General features: G+C 36.9%; 1 protein-coding gene across 3 annotated transcripts in view; it reads right to left on the bottom strand.

Annotated features, from left to right (window-relative positions):
* The window catches only part of llgl2 (LLGL scribble cell polarity complex component 2), a 31,200-nt gene that overhangs the window by 9,995 nt on the left and 8,642 nt on the right, over positions 1 to 12,563 (bottom strand). For all 3 annotated transcript variants that reach the window (XM_067369216.1, XM_067369217.1, XM_067369218.1), the window contains exons 2-14: positions 8,884 to 9,016; positions 7,426 to 7,523; positions 5,949 to 6,030; positions 5,295 to 5,410; positions 4,679 to 4,837; positions 4,033 to 4,195; positions 3,788 to 3,920; positions 3,333 to 3,387; positions 2,811 to 2,965; positions 2,455 to 2,666; positions 2,148 to 2,215; positions 1,229 to 1,382; positions 1,005 to 1,109 (exon numbers count right to left, since the gene is read on the bottom strand). In XM_067369216.1, coding sequence (XP_067225317.1) covers positions 1,005 to 1,109; positions 1,229 to 1,382; positions 2,148 to 2,215; positions 2,455 to 2,666; positions 2,811 to 2,965; positions 3,333 to 3,387; positions 3,788 to 3,920; positions 4,033 to 4,195; positions 4,679 to 4,837; positions 5,295 to 5,410; positions 5,949 to 6,030; positions 7,426 to 7,523; positions 8,884 to 8,958 — 1,575 coding nt within the window. In that variant the 5' untranslated portion in view covers positions 8,959 to 9,016. The remainder of the gene's footprint in view (positions 1 to 1,004; positions 1,110 to 1,228; positions 1,383 to 2,147; positions 2,216 to 2,454; positions 2,667 to 2,810; positions 2,966 to 3,332; positions 3,388 to 3,787; positions 3,921 to 4,032; positions 4,196 to 4,678; positions 4,838 to 5,294; positions 5,411 to 5,948; positions 6,031 to 7,425; positions 7,524 to 8,883; positions 9,017 to 12,563) is intronic.

Here is a 12,563-nt window from a genome sequence, read left to right as displayed (position 1 = left end):
AGCTCATCTCATTTCCTAATGGCAGACATGATGTGTAATGGACTGTTAATAAGCTGCTAAATCAGAGAGCTTTAGTCAAGTTCTTTCTCATGATTAATTATCAGCAGCGACTAAGAAGTATGAGAAATCAGATGACAAATGGGTGAACTGGAGGTCAAGGTTTAAGGTCAGTATTTTTTTTTATTTTTTTTTACTAAGGAAGGATGCATTAAATTGATCAAAAGTGACAGTTAAGACATTTATTATGTTACAAAAGATTTCCATTTTAAATCAATGCTGTTCTTTTGAACTTAAATCAAATAATCTTTGTGGAAACATGGTTTCCTTTCATAATATTAAGAAGCACTACTATTTTCAATATTGATAATAGGAAGAAATGTTTTTTTAAGCACCAAATCAGCATATCTGAATGATTTCTGAAAGATCATGTTTATTCTGAAGACTGGAGTAAATATGTACGGAAGAGGATTAGGGCCAAGCAGTAATAAAAAAATAAAACCATCTCGAGATTAAAGTTGTTCAATTTTGAGAAAAAAGTTGAGATAAAATGTTGAGAATAAACTCATAATTTAAGGAGTTTATTCTCAACATTTTATCTCGACTTTTTTCTCGAAATTTAACGACATTTTTCTCATAATTTAACGAGTTTATTCAACATTTTATCTCGACTTTTTTCTCGAAATTTAACGACATTTTTCTCATAATTTAACGAGTTTATTCTCAACATTTTATCTCGACTTTTTCCTCGAAATTTAACAACTTTAATCTTGAGATGGTTTTATTTTTTTATTATTGCTTGGCCTTAATCCTCTTCCGTAAATATGCTCTTTCAAAAAATAAATAAATAAATAAATAAAATCAGCTTTGCCATCACAGGAATAAATGAAATTTTAAAATATATTGAAACAGAACATTTTAAATTGTAATAATATTTCACAATATTAATGTTTTTACTGTATTTTTCATCAAATAAATGCAGCTTAAACTCCCAGATGTGAACTCACTTGTCCTGCAGTTCCGGCCACTGTCAGATATCCGCTGTATTTACACAGATGGATCTTCTGAATACCAAGCCGAGGGTCGTCACTATATGGGTCAAAGCAGCCCACCTGATATATTGAAAAATAATAAATACACTGAATCAAATGTTTGATGAAATCAGTAAACAGCTGTGCTAATAAGAAGATGTTGAGTGTGAGTGAAAATACATGTTTTAGGCGAGACAGACCTTGCGGAACGGAGGCCACTCTCCCTCACTGCCCTGGTTCATGTTGTCATTTGGGTCGGCATCTGTGTGGAAGACTCCCGATGTGCTGAGCTTGTACATGGGGTAAAGACAGACCCCTGATGCGTCCCAGAAACGCACCGTGCCATCTTCGTGCCTTTTAAGAGGAAAAGGGATAAACATGAAAGGTAAGATTCATTTTAATAATCGGTTCCTCATTGCCTACAGGTGAAACTATTAAAGCATTTTTCCTTGTTATTCACATGGTTGCCATGAGAAGGGAAAAACCCAAATGTATTGAGCAAACATTTTAAACAGGGACCAAGTTCCAACAGGATTTTCAAGTAACAAATGAGAGTAACAATTAGTTTTAAATAAACAAAACTTAATTACTGTACTAATTCTCAAATTTTAGGAACAGTAAAATAATCTATGATACAAAGTATGAACAAGAACCTGATATTTCCTGATTTTATTATCTGATGAAAGTTATGCGAGCGAAACGAAACAGACCCATACAGGCAAAAAGAAAAGCTCTATTAATCTATTATTGTGCATCTACTAACAAAATCTCATTTGAAAGATGTATACTTTTATTTAGTAAGGAAGCATTAAATTAATAAAGTTGTTAAAAAATATTCCAATTTCAAATAAATGCTGTTCTTTTGAACGTTCTATTCAACAAAGAATCCTGGGGAAAATGTTTACACAAAAATATTAAGCAGCACAACCATTTTCAACATTGATAAAATAATACATGACCCCCAAATATGTTTGATAATTCTTCATTTTCACATTTTTATAATTATAAACAAGAACAGTTCTGCATATTTTAAAGGTTGAAACTTTACAGGGAAACCAGTAATAGTGACTGTAAGATCACAACAAGACCGTCAAAATTAGATCACACACGTCTACTCACCCTGTGAGGAGAAGGTCTCTCTGGGGAGGGTCTGGGGCAAGATTCTGACCTCCATTTATAGGCCAAGGCTACAAAAAGACAGATTTGAAAACAAGAACTGAATAGTTGTCCAAGGTTCTGCTAAACAGAAACCATCACAACCACATTTGGCGCACTTGTGGGCGCCAACAGCAGCTAACATTTACCCCAGAAAACTTCAGTTCAAAGCACTTCATTTGAGTATTCTCTTCCTGGTGAGTCGTTTAATTCAGTAACATGCTTTCTGAGCTTAATATTTCTGTATTTGTGCATGCATATTCTTGCGTACCTTCTTGGAGTAGTGTGTGTTTTGCTGGGCTCCTGCAGCTTGCACTCTTTCCCATAGTTTGAGTGGGATGGAGGAGACGTGGTGCGAGCAGGTGATGGCTGAACAGTGTAATGGCACCAGGTAAGGCGTCTGGATGACGGGCCACCCCTCAGTTTGTAGATCAACCACCACAAGTTCCTCCTCCACCAAAACCACGAGAGCACTTGGCTCACCTGCAACACATTTAGATCACTAAGAGGAAGTGCACTGACTGCAGCTCAGCTAATATGATATAGAAGAAAGCATGTAAAGGAACCAAAACAGTGACATATTTAAGAGAGGAAAAGACCAATGAGTCTCTCAGTGTCAATCTCTACCTCTGTGGTTCTCTCCATCGCGAATAACGAAGAAGTCGATAATACGTGAGGTGAAGTCCAGGGCCTCGTGGGTTTTACTGTGGATGACGGAGATGCAGTGTCTGTCCCCGTAACTGGCCCTCGGCATCCCTCCGCTAAAGATAAGGAATGGGGGACTGGGAAGAGAGAACAGAAGACACATTATTTTGGATAAGAATGTGTTTACTAGATGACAAATTCCCCTTGGATCTTCCAGAACTTTCCAAATATTTTAATGAAAAAGAAGAAACAATAAAGCAATATGAAATGAAAGGACAATATGATAAAATGGGCTAGAGATTAGTGGTAAAAGAAAAATCAGATGGAGGATCTAAATGTGGAGTGGAACATATTAACGTCTATGGAAGGTTTAAATATTAAACCAGACGTTGTGAGTCATGGTGAAGCACTCTGGGTTAATGACACCACAAGCAAACACACCTGTCTCAGCTTCAGTTAGTGAACACTCACTGTACTGTATGATAAACAATATACAAGACTCACCCTTGTTTTGATGGCAGCTGTATAATTTTGGATATGGCCTTGCAGGGGAAGGCACCTGTGTGGAGATATAGTTCATTTAAAGACGTAAAGACAGATTGCTTAATATATGAATACATTTTACCAGTCAAAGACACAGGGCTTTGTTCCAAAAGCGATTAATCGATTTGACAGCCCTAGAATATTCCTGTTTTTACTGCATTTCGATCAAAGAAATTCAGCTTTTAAAAATCATACCGACCCCAAATCGTTGAAATGTACATACGGACTGTATTCACACTACAAAAATGAATATTTATAGAACATACCTTCTTAACGGTCAAGAGTTTTTTTTTTATTAAATATAGTACATATGCAGAAATCTCACAATTTCAGACAGTGTAAGTTTTCGAACAGAAGTACATTGTCCATGTTTAAATTGTAACTAAAAACAAGTACTTTCTTTAATGCAGTCTCACCATACGGAATCTCCTGTTTCTCGGGCTCCATTTGCGGATCTTCACCGGTGACTGTCCACTGGCAGTAGCTCCCATCACTATGAGAACTGAGAATGTTCCCCCCATCCTCCATCCAGCAAACACTCTCTAGTTGCTGAAGAGAACACAACATGAGAAAATTACAAGCCACTTCTTAGAACATTCTTAGAATGATTGATAAGAGTTGAGTTTCAGAGTTTAAACGACAACATTGCAGTATTTGCTACCTGTGTGCTGAGGAAGTGTTGGATGGGACGCTGCCGATCCAGATCCCACAGAACCATCAGACCTCGGCCGTAGCCAATCAGCACCTGCCGTGGGTTGAGCGGGTTCTCGTGCAGCGCTTCTACACACTCCAGATTCCTGCGGCCGGCATAATCCTCTGGAACTCTGGGAAAAGTAGAGATGAGCAGATCAGCGATCACAAAGAGTAACTGTAACAGTTGTCTCAGGCATGCGAAAGTGTTGCATAATATCATTCCAGAGAAACTATTTGAAGAATGCATGTGGCGTGTGTATATAGGCAAAATTAATTGAGAGATTATAGAACTGCAGGTCACAGGGTCTCAGAACAAAGAAAAGTATGTAAAATAAGCTAATTTTAGTTCTTGCCTTTAAATACAGTGTTCATATGTAAAGTGACCAAACATTTATTTAACACTATTTTGCAAAAGATAAAAGACTGAAACATTAAATATTATCATGATTATTATTTTATCAGACACCTTTAGGATAAATATGCACTTTAGTATGCACAACCCAACATTTGCTTCATCATTGTGTTATTTATAAAGAATAGTATATACACTACTGAATAAAATGGTCCTTTTGGCTTTACATGAATTCATAAGTTTGACCAATGTGATGTCTGACCTGTTCTGTACATCATCCACACTAATGTTGTTCTCCTCTAGTTCTCTGAAGCCTGGCACTTCCACAACAAACACGTGTCCTCCCTCCGTGCCCAGCAGCAGCAGCTCACCCGATGAGTGTGCCAGGACGGCCGTGACCCGCGTCACGCTGGGAGGGGCACTGTCACATCACAAGGGGGTTAAAATGAAAGCGCTAGTGATTTGTTTTCTACCCCAGTTACGCTTAGATGAGACACTGGATAGACAGTTAGATTAGACTGCTGGGTTATTTTTTTAGGTCATATACACTTTTTTAATTTTTTTTCTTACAATGTGTTATAAATGCATTTCCTTTTTATAATAAACATCAAAATACATCTTTTCTATATTATATATACACATATAATAAATACAGAGAATTAGAATAATCATTCATGGATGGATAGAATATGACATCACAGATTGCAAAAAACAGCTACTTTGAATCATGGAAGTCTCCTGACAGCATGTGTACATTATATATAGATTTGGAGCAAAAGTTAGTATCAGTAGCATCTGGATCAGCATGAGTCAGTGCTCGTGTCTCATTCTTTGGGTGTGTGTGCATGAGCATCCATAGGTGTGGGTTCTTGACTCACCCAGGTGGACCAGAGAGAGTGAAACGTCCTATCTCAAGCAGCTCGGATATGCTGCTATGGGCCCTAAGTGTCCACATGTGCAGACTGTTGTCATCCAGTAATGTGACAAACTCCACCTGGAAAAAAATTATAAATAAATTAAATACAGACATCAATCAGTCAATCCATCAATATTTTTGTTAAAATAATATATACAGTTAATGTGATTTCTCATAACATGGTATAATATTTTGCTGATATGACCTCCTTAACATCTTAATGACATGCATGGATTAAAATTGTTTTCTGTGTAACTTATTGAAATAGCAACCTCTCCAAAAACCACTAATGATTCATTGGAAACCAAATCCCAAAGACTGGAATGAAATCCAAATTAAAGGGATAGTTCACCCAAAAATAAAAATTATCCCATGATTTACTCACCCTCAAGCCATCCTAGGTGTATATCACCTGTATCTTCTTTCAGACGAACACAATCAGAGATACATTTAAAAATATCCTTTGTCCTCCAAGGTTTATAATGGTTGTGAATGGGGGGGGGACAATCATGGGATAATTTTCATTTTTGGGTGAACTACCCCTTTAACATGCAAAAAAAAAAAAAAAATTCTATGTGAAATCAAAAGGTGTCAGGATTAAATTTCTAAACTGTACCTGGTTTGGCAGGAAGTGCACCTGTGTAACTGCTGCATTCTCTTCGTGAAGTCCCATGAACTCCACACCTGGAGCTCCGTACCTGAGAACTGGTTAAGGAAACACATGGCAAACACAGCACAGAAGACTTATTTTTGTGGGGTTCGAAAGTCAGACAGAAGTAATCCATTAGGGGTTCAAGCGCATAGAGTTTAGGATTTTCAAAGATTAACATTCTGCCATAAAAGTGATCGGGCAGACCAAACCGTAAGTGGTAAAGACTTAAAACTTTGAGGGATGGTAGTACCCACCTCATCTACAACGTCAACAATGCTTGCCCCAATTTGCCTAATGGTGGCGCTACAGGGATCAAAAGTAAAAAATTGCTCACAACTCCTAAAATGTTTGTTGCAGACTCAAGTCATTGCAATCCTTGGCTCAAGATGGACAAAACACTCACATACATTTTTAAACACGTAATTGATGTGTATATATATATATTATATATATATATATATATATATATATATATTTAGAAAACAGCCGTGGCCTAGTGTACCCAAAATCCAGAAATCAGTCCTAAATGAAAACTCAGAACTTTACGAAATTAGGTGAGCACATGCGACGTATGATTCTAAAGAAGTATGCATAGTTTTATGGAGATTGGGCCATATGTGGTGCTATAACTGTTAAAAAGATGTAAAATGCTTTATTTCTATGGCAAATCAAATCACGATATGTCTGAAAATTTATGTAGAACTTCACAAAATTAGGTAGTACATAGTATAGTTATAGTATAGTCATAGTTATAGTAGTATAACTTTTATGGAGATTGTTCCATAGGTGGTGCTATAATTGTTAAAAAGCTTTAAAAACTATATATTTCTTTAGAAATTACCTGTATTGGCTGTAAATGGTCTTTTCCATCTCTGATCTAGATGGTTACAGGCTTGCTAAATAAAACATAATACCTTTTTATGCATGTGCTCAAAGGCCTTAAAGCGCTTGAACCCTGTTAATTGCAGCTTGTAGCTAATTTTTTTTTTTTTTTTTTTTTAGTAAAACCAAAATAAATCAAATATATTAAAAACATAATAATTAAATAAAGTAAGTAAATAAAATAAAATACCAGGGATGTAATGTTGGCCAAACATCAGTTACTCATTTCTATTTCCTCAGTAAATGACTAACAGAGAAAATTACGCAACAGTATGGGAAAAAAATGTTACATGAACATGAGTTCTCAGCTCTGCGCACTAATATAAACTGTTCCGCCTTTCAAAATACCTGCATGATGGGTGTGTACAATTGAGCCACTAGAACAACCACACTATGAACTACCGGAAATCTCACTTCATCATATCACACTGTAGTCACTCTGCCCTCAGGATTCAGAGACAGGGGAATGGAATGTGACAGTGGTATAGGTCACGAGTAGCTTTACAAACAGATCAAATAATCCAAAGTGTGGAAATATCTTCTGGTTGTTGAAGGATACAGTTTGATTGCTCCTGATCTGGTACCGATGGCCAGGAGCTCCAGGCTGGGGCTGAAACCCAGTGCACTGGGCTGATGAGGGAAACCATGTTCTACAGTCTAAAGACAGGACAGAAATGAGACATCACACATATAGAGCTGGACACACTGAGCTCTGGTATTAGCGAACTACATGTGCAGCTTACATTTTAAGACATCATAGTCATATATAGTCTGTTCTAAAACGGAACATATTTAGGGAGCACAATTGCACTGCCTTTTAATAGGTCTCATTCTGGGAGAATTATATAGCAGCATCGCATGTATCCTCCGCAGAGAAAGCACTGCTTTACAAATTGAGCTTAGGGGGAAAAATCCATCCAAAATGTAGGGCTGCATGATTGATTGGAAAAACAACAAAATTGCAATATGGCTCAGTGTGATTATTAAATTGTAAAGGCTGTGATTTATTTAAATATGCGGTGCATGTTTGAGAGTGAAACACTGCACTGTTTTCAGTATCCCTGAGCAGCTCGGTTCACAGTAAATGGTGCTCCACATGAACTCATTTCTGCATCTGCTCTGAGTTTGGGTCACTTATAACATGCACTTAGGAATGTAACTTGCGCCAACCATCTTCCTAAACTTATAATGAGAAGCCCTTATAAACTGGCTATGGTCAAGGGAAGAAAAGCTTTAAAGTCTCATTGAGGTTTTCTGTAAAACAAGGAGGTTGATGATTTAACATTTGAAAACGAAGAAATGAAGACAACTGTTAGTATTGTAATTTTAGAGTTACAATACATTATTTTTATAACTCATTTTTTATTTTACAGTAAAATTGCAATATTTCTTATTTCTTATATTTTCTTATTGTTTTACATTTGAATTTGGTAATAATAATAATTTTTTATTTTATTTTATATCAGTAAAATTATTATTGTTATTATTATTATTATTATTATTATTATTATTATTATTTCATACTCATATTGATATATAAAATAAAAAAAATAAAAAAAACATAGGCCAAACTGCACAGCCCTTCAAACAAGCACAGTAAACCTGGAGCTTTAAATTTAAAAATAAAAAATAAAAAAACAATGCATTTTAAAATTGCAATTAAACAGGGAAAAAAAATTATTTCCCCCAAATCGTGCAGCCCTAACAAAATGGCAGACAAATAAACTTAAAATACATTAAAATGCCAAACAAATAACAAAAAAATGTTAATTATAATAAAAAAGGATGGATAGCTACACCCCAATATTTGTGTATGCGTAACTGAATTTCCCACAAGCTTCATGTGAGGAAAACTATTTGTATGACATACAGAGTTTCCCACCTATATAGACAGAAGACTTTGTCACTTACGAATCAACAGACAGCAAGAAATATATAAAATACCAAAAAACTGCTGAAATATAGTGTATGTGTAACAGCAAAACAAACTTTCTACAGAAGATGTGGGCTTGATTACCTTGTTGAATTGATAGAGGTCTTGTTTGTGCTTGTCCCTTTGAGACTCATGCCCATGACGCCTGAACCTCTTCATCGTCCCTGAACGAGCAGGGACCTCACGCTGCCCTCTCTCACGGTTTCTCCTCAGCCACCTGGCAAGAAAGGAGAGATACAGAGTTAGTCAAAAATAAAACATAATGCTTATGAACAGCGATGATGACGACAACAAAAAGGAATAATCAAGACTTAAAGCGAAAGTTCACCGAAAAAATACAAAAAAATTCTTTGAAGGATTAGTTCAATTCAGAATTAATTTCCTGATAGTTTACTCAACCCCATGTCATCCAAGATGTTAATGTCTTTCTTTCTTCAGTTGAAAAGAAATTCAGGTTTAAGGTTTTTGAGGAAAACATTCCAGGATTTCTCTCAATATTGTGGACTTCAACAGTTACCAACGGGTTGAAGGTCCAAATTGCAGTTTCAATGCAGCTTTAAAGGGCTCTACGATCTCAGCTGAGGAATAAGGGTCTAGCAAAACAATTGGTCATTTTCAAAAAAAATAACAAATAAATTTACCCGCAAATGCTCATCTTGCACTAGCTCTGCGAAGCACCACACATTACGTAATCACATTGGAAAGGTCACGCATGACGTAGGCGGAAGCACTGAACAAGTGTTTACAAAGCAATCGTGCAAAGACCAAGTCAAACGGCCTTTACAAAAAAAAAAAAAAAAAAAAAAAAAAACGATGCCGGACAATTTTAAAGTTGGAGGAGAAAATGAGATGGAGTTTTTCACCCTACCGCAGTACTTCTGCTTACATCACACGTGACCATTCCAACATGATTACATAATTCATGGCGCATTTAGGGCTCATATCGCAGATGAATCGCCTTCGATAATGAACGTGATATTGCGTGGTTTGTCAGTGAACTATGGCTCTGTCTATTAAATGCCGCTTCATTTGAAAGCAAGTGATGGCGATTTAGCGGTAATCAGGGAATCGGCTTTACTGACGAAATGCGCGTGACAATCACATGCGATATATCCCCCAGTCCTAGGCGCATTGCTGAACTAGTGCAAGATGGGCATTTGTGGTTAAGACGTATTTAACTTATTTAATTTTTTTTAGAAAGTGACAGATCATTTCGCTAGATAAGACCCTTATTTCTTGTAGAGCCCTTTGAAGCTGCATTTAAACTACAATTTGGACCTTCAACTCGTTGGTAAATGAAGTCCACTATATGGAGAAAAATCCAGGAATGTTTTCATCAAAAACCTTAATTTCTTTTCGACTGAAGAAAAAAGACAAACATCTAGGGTGACATGGGGTGAGTAAATTATCAGGAAATTTTAATTCAGAAGTGAACTAATCCTTTAAAGCCCATTCACGTACGCAAAAGAGCATTTTGCTGATCATCATCTTTTGTGTTTAGGGCAACAAATTCAGTCATACAGGTTAGGAATGACATGAGGAAGAGTACATTATGATTTTTTTTTATTTTTGAGTATTTGTATTTTATGATCCCTTTAAAAAAAAAACACACACACACACACACACACAAACTGAAGCATCACAATGGGTGCACAACTCAAACAGACCTTCCAAAGGATTATGTGTGTATTCCACTGAAATACAATGGATCTGATAGGATCTGATAGAATCAGGAATTTCAAGGAAAGGGTTGTGGGTTGTTTAGCTGAAACTTCACCCCCCCCTCACCACCCCGATTTCTGTCTTTCGCTCTCTCTGCCCAGCCCCCGCAGGGAGATCGCAGATCTCTGCAGTCCTGACTGAAGCAGCTTTTGTTCGGAGCTGAACGCTATTACAATCCCTCCCCTCATCTGAGCAAAACACCTGATGAAAACACCTGTTGCTCTGGGAAAGCCGAATCAGAATGAGCCTCTTTCAAATGGACAGAAAAAGGAGGGGTGCTACCTGCTTTCCATTAAACAGACCACTCAGACTAAAGCAATACACAATAACCTGGGAATGGACAGAAGTTTCTCTCACCTGGAGCTTGAAACCATTTGTATTTGTTGTGGGTGAAAACAGAAAGACGGCATTGGCTATTTTGCTCATTTTGCAGACCCTTACGAACATCTTCCATAACCAACGCAAGCATCATTATTACTATTTTAACTACATCAACAATGCCTTACCATTGTGGTGGAAAATTTGGCACATCACACGTTTCCTTCAGGTTTGATCTCTTTAAAGAAATTAGGGGCTAATATCAAGTTACCACAACTTTAGGGCATAATACACAACTTAATACAAGTTTAAAATACAACTTTTTTCAGCATTGATAATAAGAAATGTTTCTCGAGCACCAAATCAGCATATTAGAATGATTTCTGAAGGATCATGTGACACTAAAGACTGGAGTAATGATGCTGAAAATTCAGCTTTGCCATCACAGGAATAAATTACATTTTGAAATAGGTAGATATTACCGTTTTACTTTTCAAATGTAGTGTGCCTGTACAATACCCACAGTAACTACAGAAATTTGGCAGACATCATGTATACATTTTAATAAGGGGAAGAAGTGCTAACATTCTCTATGCAAACGCGTGTAGTGTGTACACACAAAACACACACACACACATCAGCAATTCTGAAGGGAAAAAGTAAGGCTACCAGGATACAGTCAAGGAAAACAAGAAGAAAACAAACACAAAGTCAGAGTCTATAACAATGATCATTGACAGTAAAATTCAGAGTGACATATTCAGGTAATTTTTACGTCACATCACACTAGAACTCCGCTGAGAGCGTGTCTAGACACAAATGATCTCGTAATTTATCACACTTTCTGGAGGGTGATTATATCAGCAAAATCAACAGGAAGAGGGACCTCCCCCCTCCCAAATCAATCCAATCACAACCAAACATAACCTTCTCAGTGAGTCAGTTGCCCCGCTCAGCTCAGACACATATTTCTATGATTATCGCCATTATTAGCCAAGAACATTTAGTCATCAACATGTGGCTACAAATTCTTCCAGAGAAGGGAAAGAGCTCAGATTTCCTTATTTTTAGAACCTGAAACCCTAGGGTTACAGGACCCAGAAGAAACCAGCCAAGAAACTAAAAAAAAAAGTCTGTAAAGCTTAGCTTAAGGGACAATGGTAAAGTGGGAGGTCTTCTACTTAAGAGTAAGCTAGGCTTTATGAGGGAAAACTCTCAGCAGGAGAGCTGGAATGGAGTGAAGGAGGGAAAAAGCAGCGATTCATTCAGAAATAAAGAGGCCAGAGAGTCTAAAACAATCTCTGAGCACCACATTGATCATTAGGACTCCTTCATGAAGCAGCTTCAGAGAATTTGGCTCTCTGAGATCAATATTACACCTCCATCTATCTAATCCTCAGTTAATTAACGGTAGAAAAAAATAAACTGGTTTGTTTTGAATCCTGCTGGGAGGAATTATGGCGGAGGGGCATGTGAGGGCATTGATGTGGGAGTAGTGGCTCTAGCTAAAGTCTAAATTAGATGTAGAAGGCCTGTGTGGAGAGTTCATAGACGTTAAGGAGAATTGGTATGTGGAACTAAGTAGCCAACAAAGAAACACTGTAATCAGCTCAAACATACAGACGACAGATTCATAACAGTGGAATATAAAATGATGAGGTATATTAGCAGAGGAAATAAGTATTGATGATTAAACTGGCATTAGAGGCATTCATTTGATGCAT

This window comes from Chanodichthys erythropterus, chromosome 19, assembly GCF_024489055.1.
Source record: "Chanodichthys erythropterus isolate Z2021 chromosome 19, ASM2448905v1, whole genome shotgun sequence".
In the NCBI taxonomy this organism is placed as follows: domain Eukaryota; kingdom Metazoa; phylum Chordata; class Actinopteri; order Cypriniformes; family Xenocyprididae; genus Chanodichthys; species Chanodichthys erythropterus.
The sequence above is the reverse complement of the archived record's forward strand: the minus strand, read 5'-3'. Positions and strand labels throughout refer to the sequence as shown.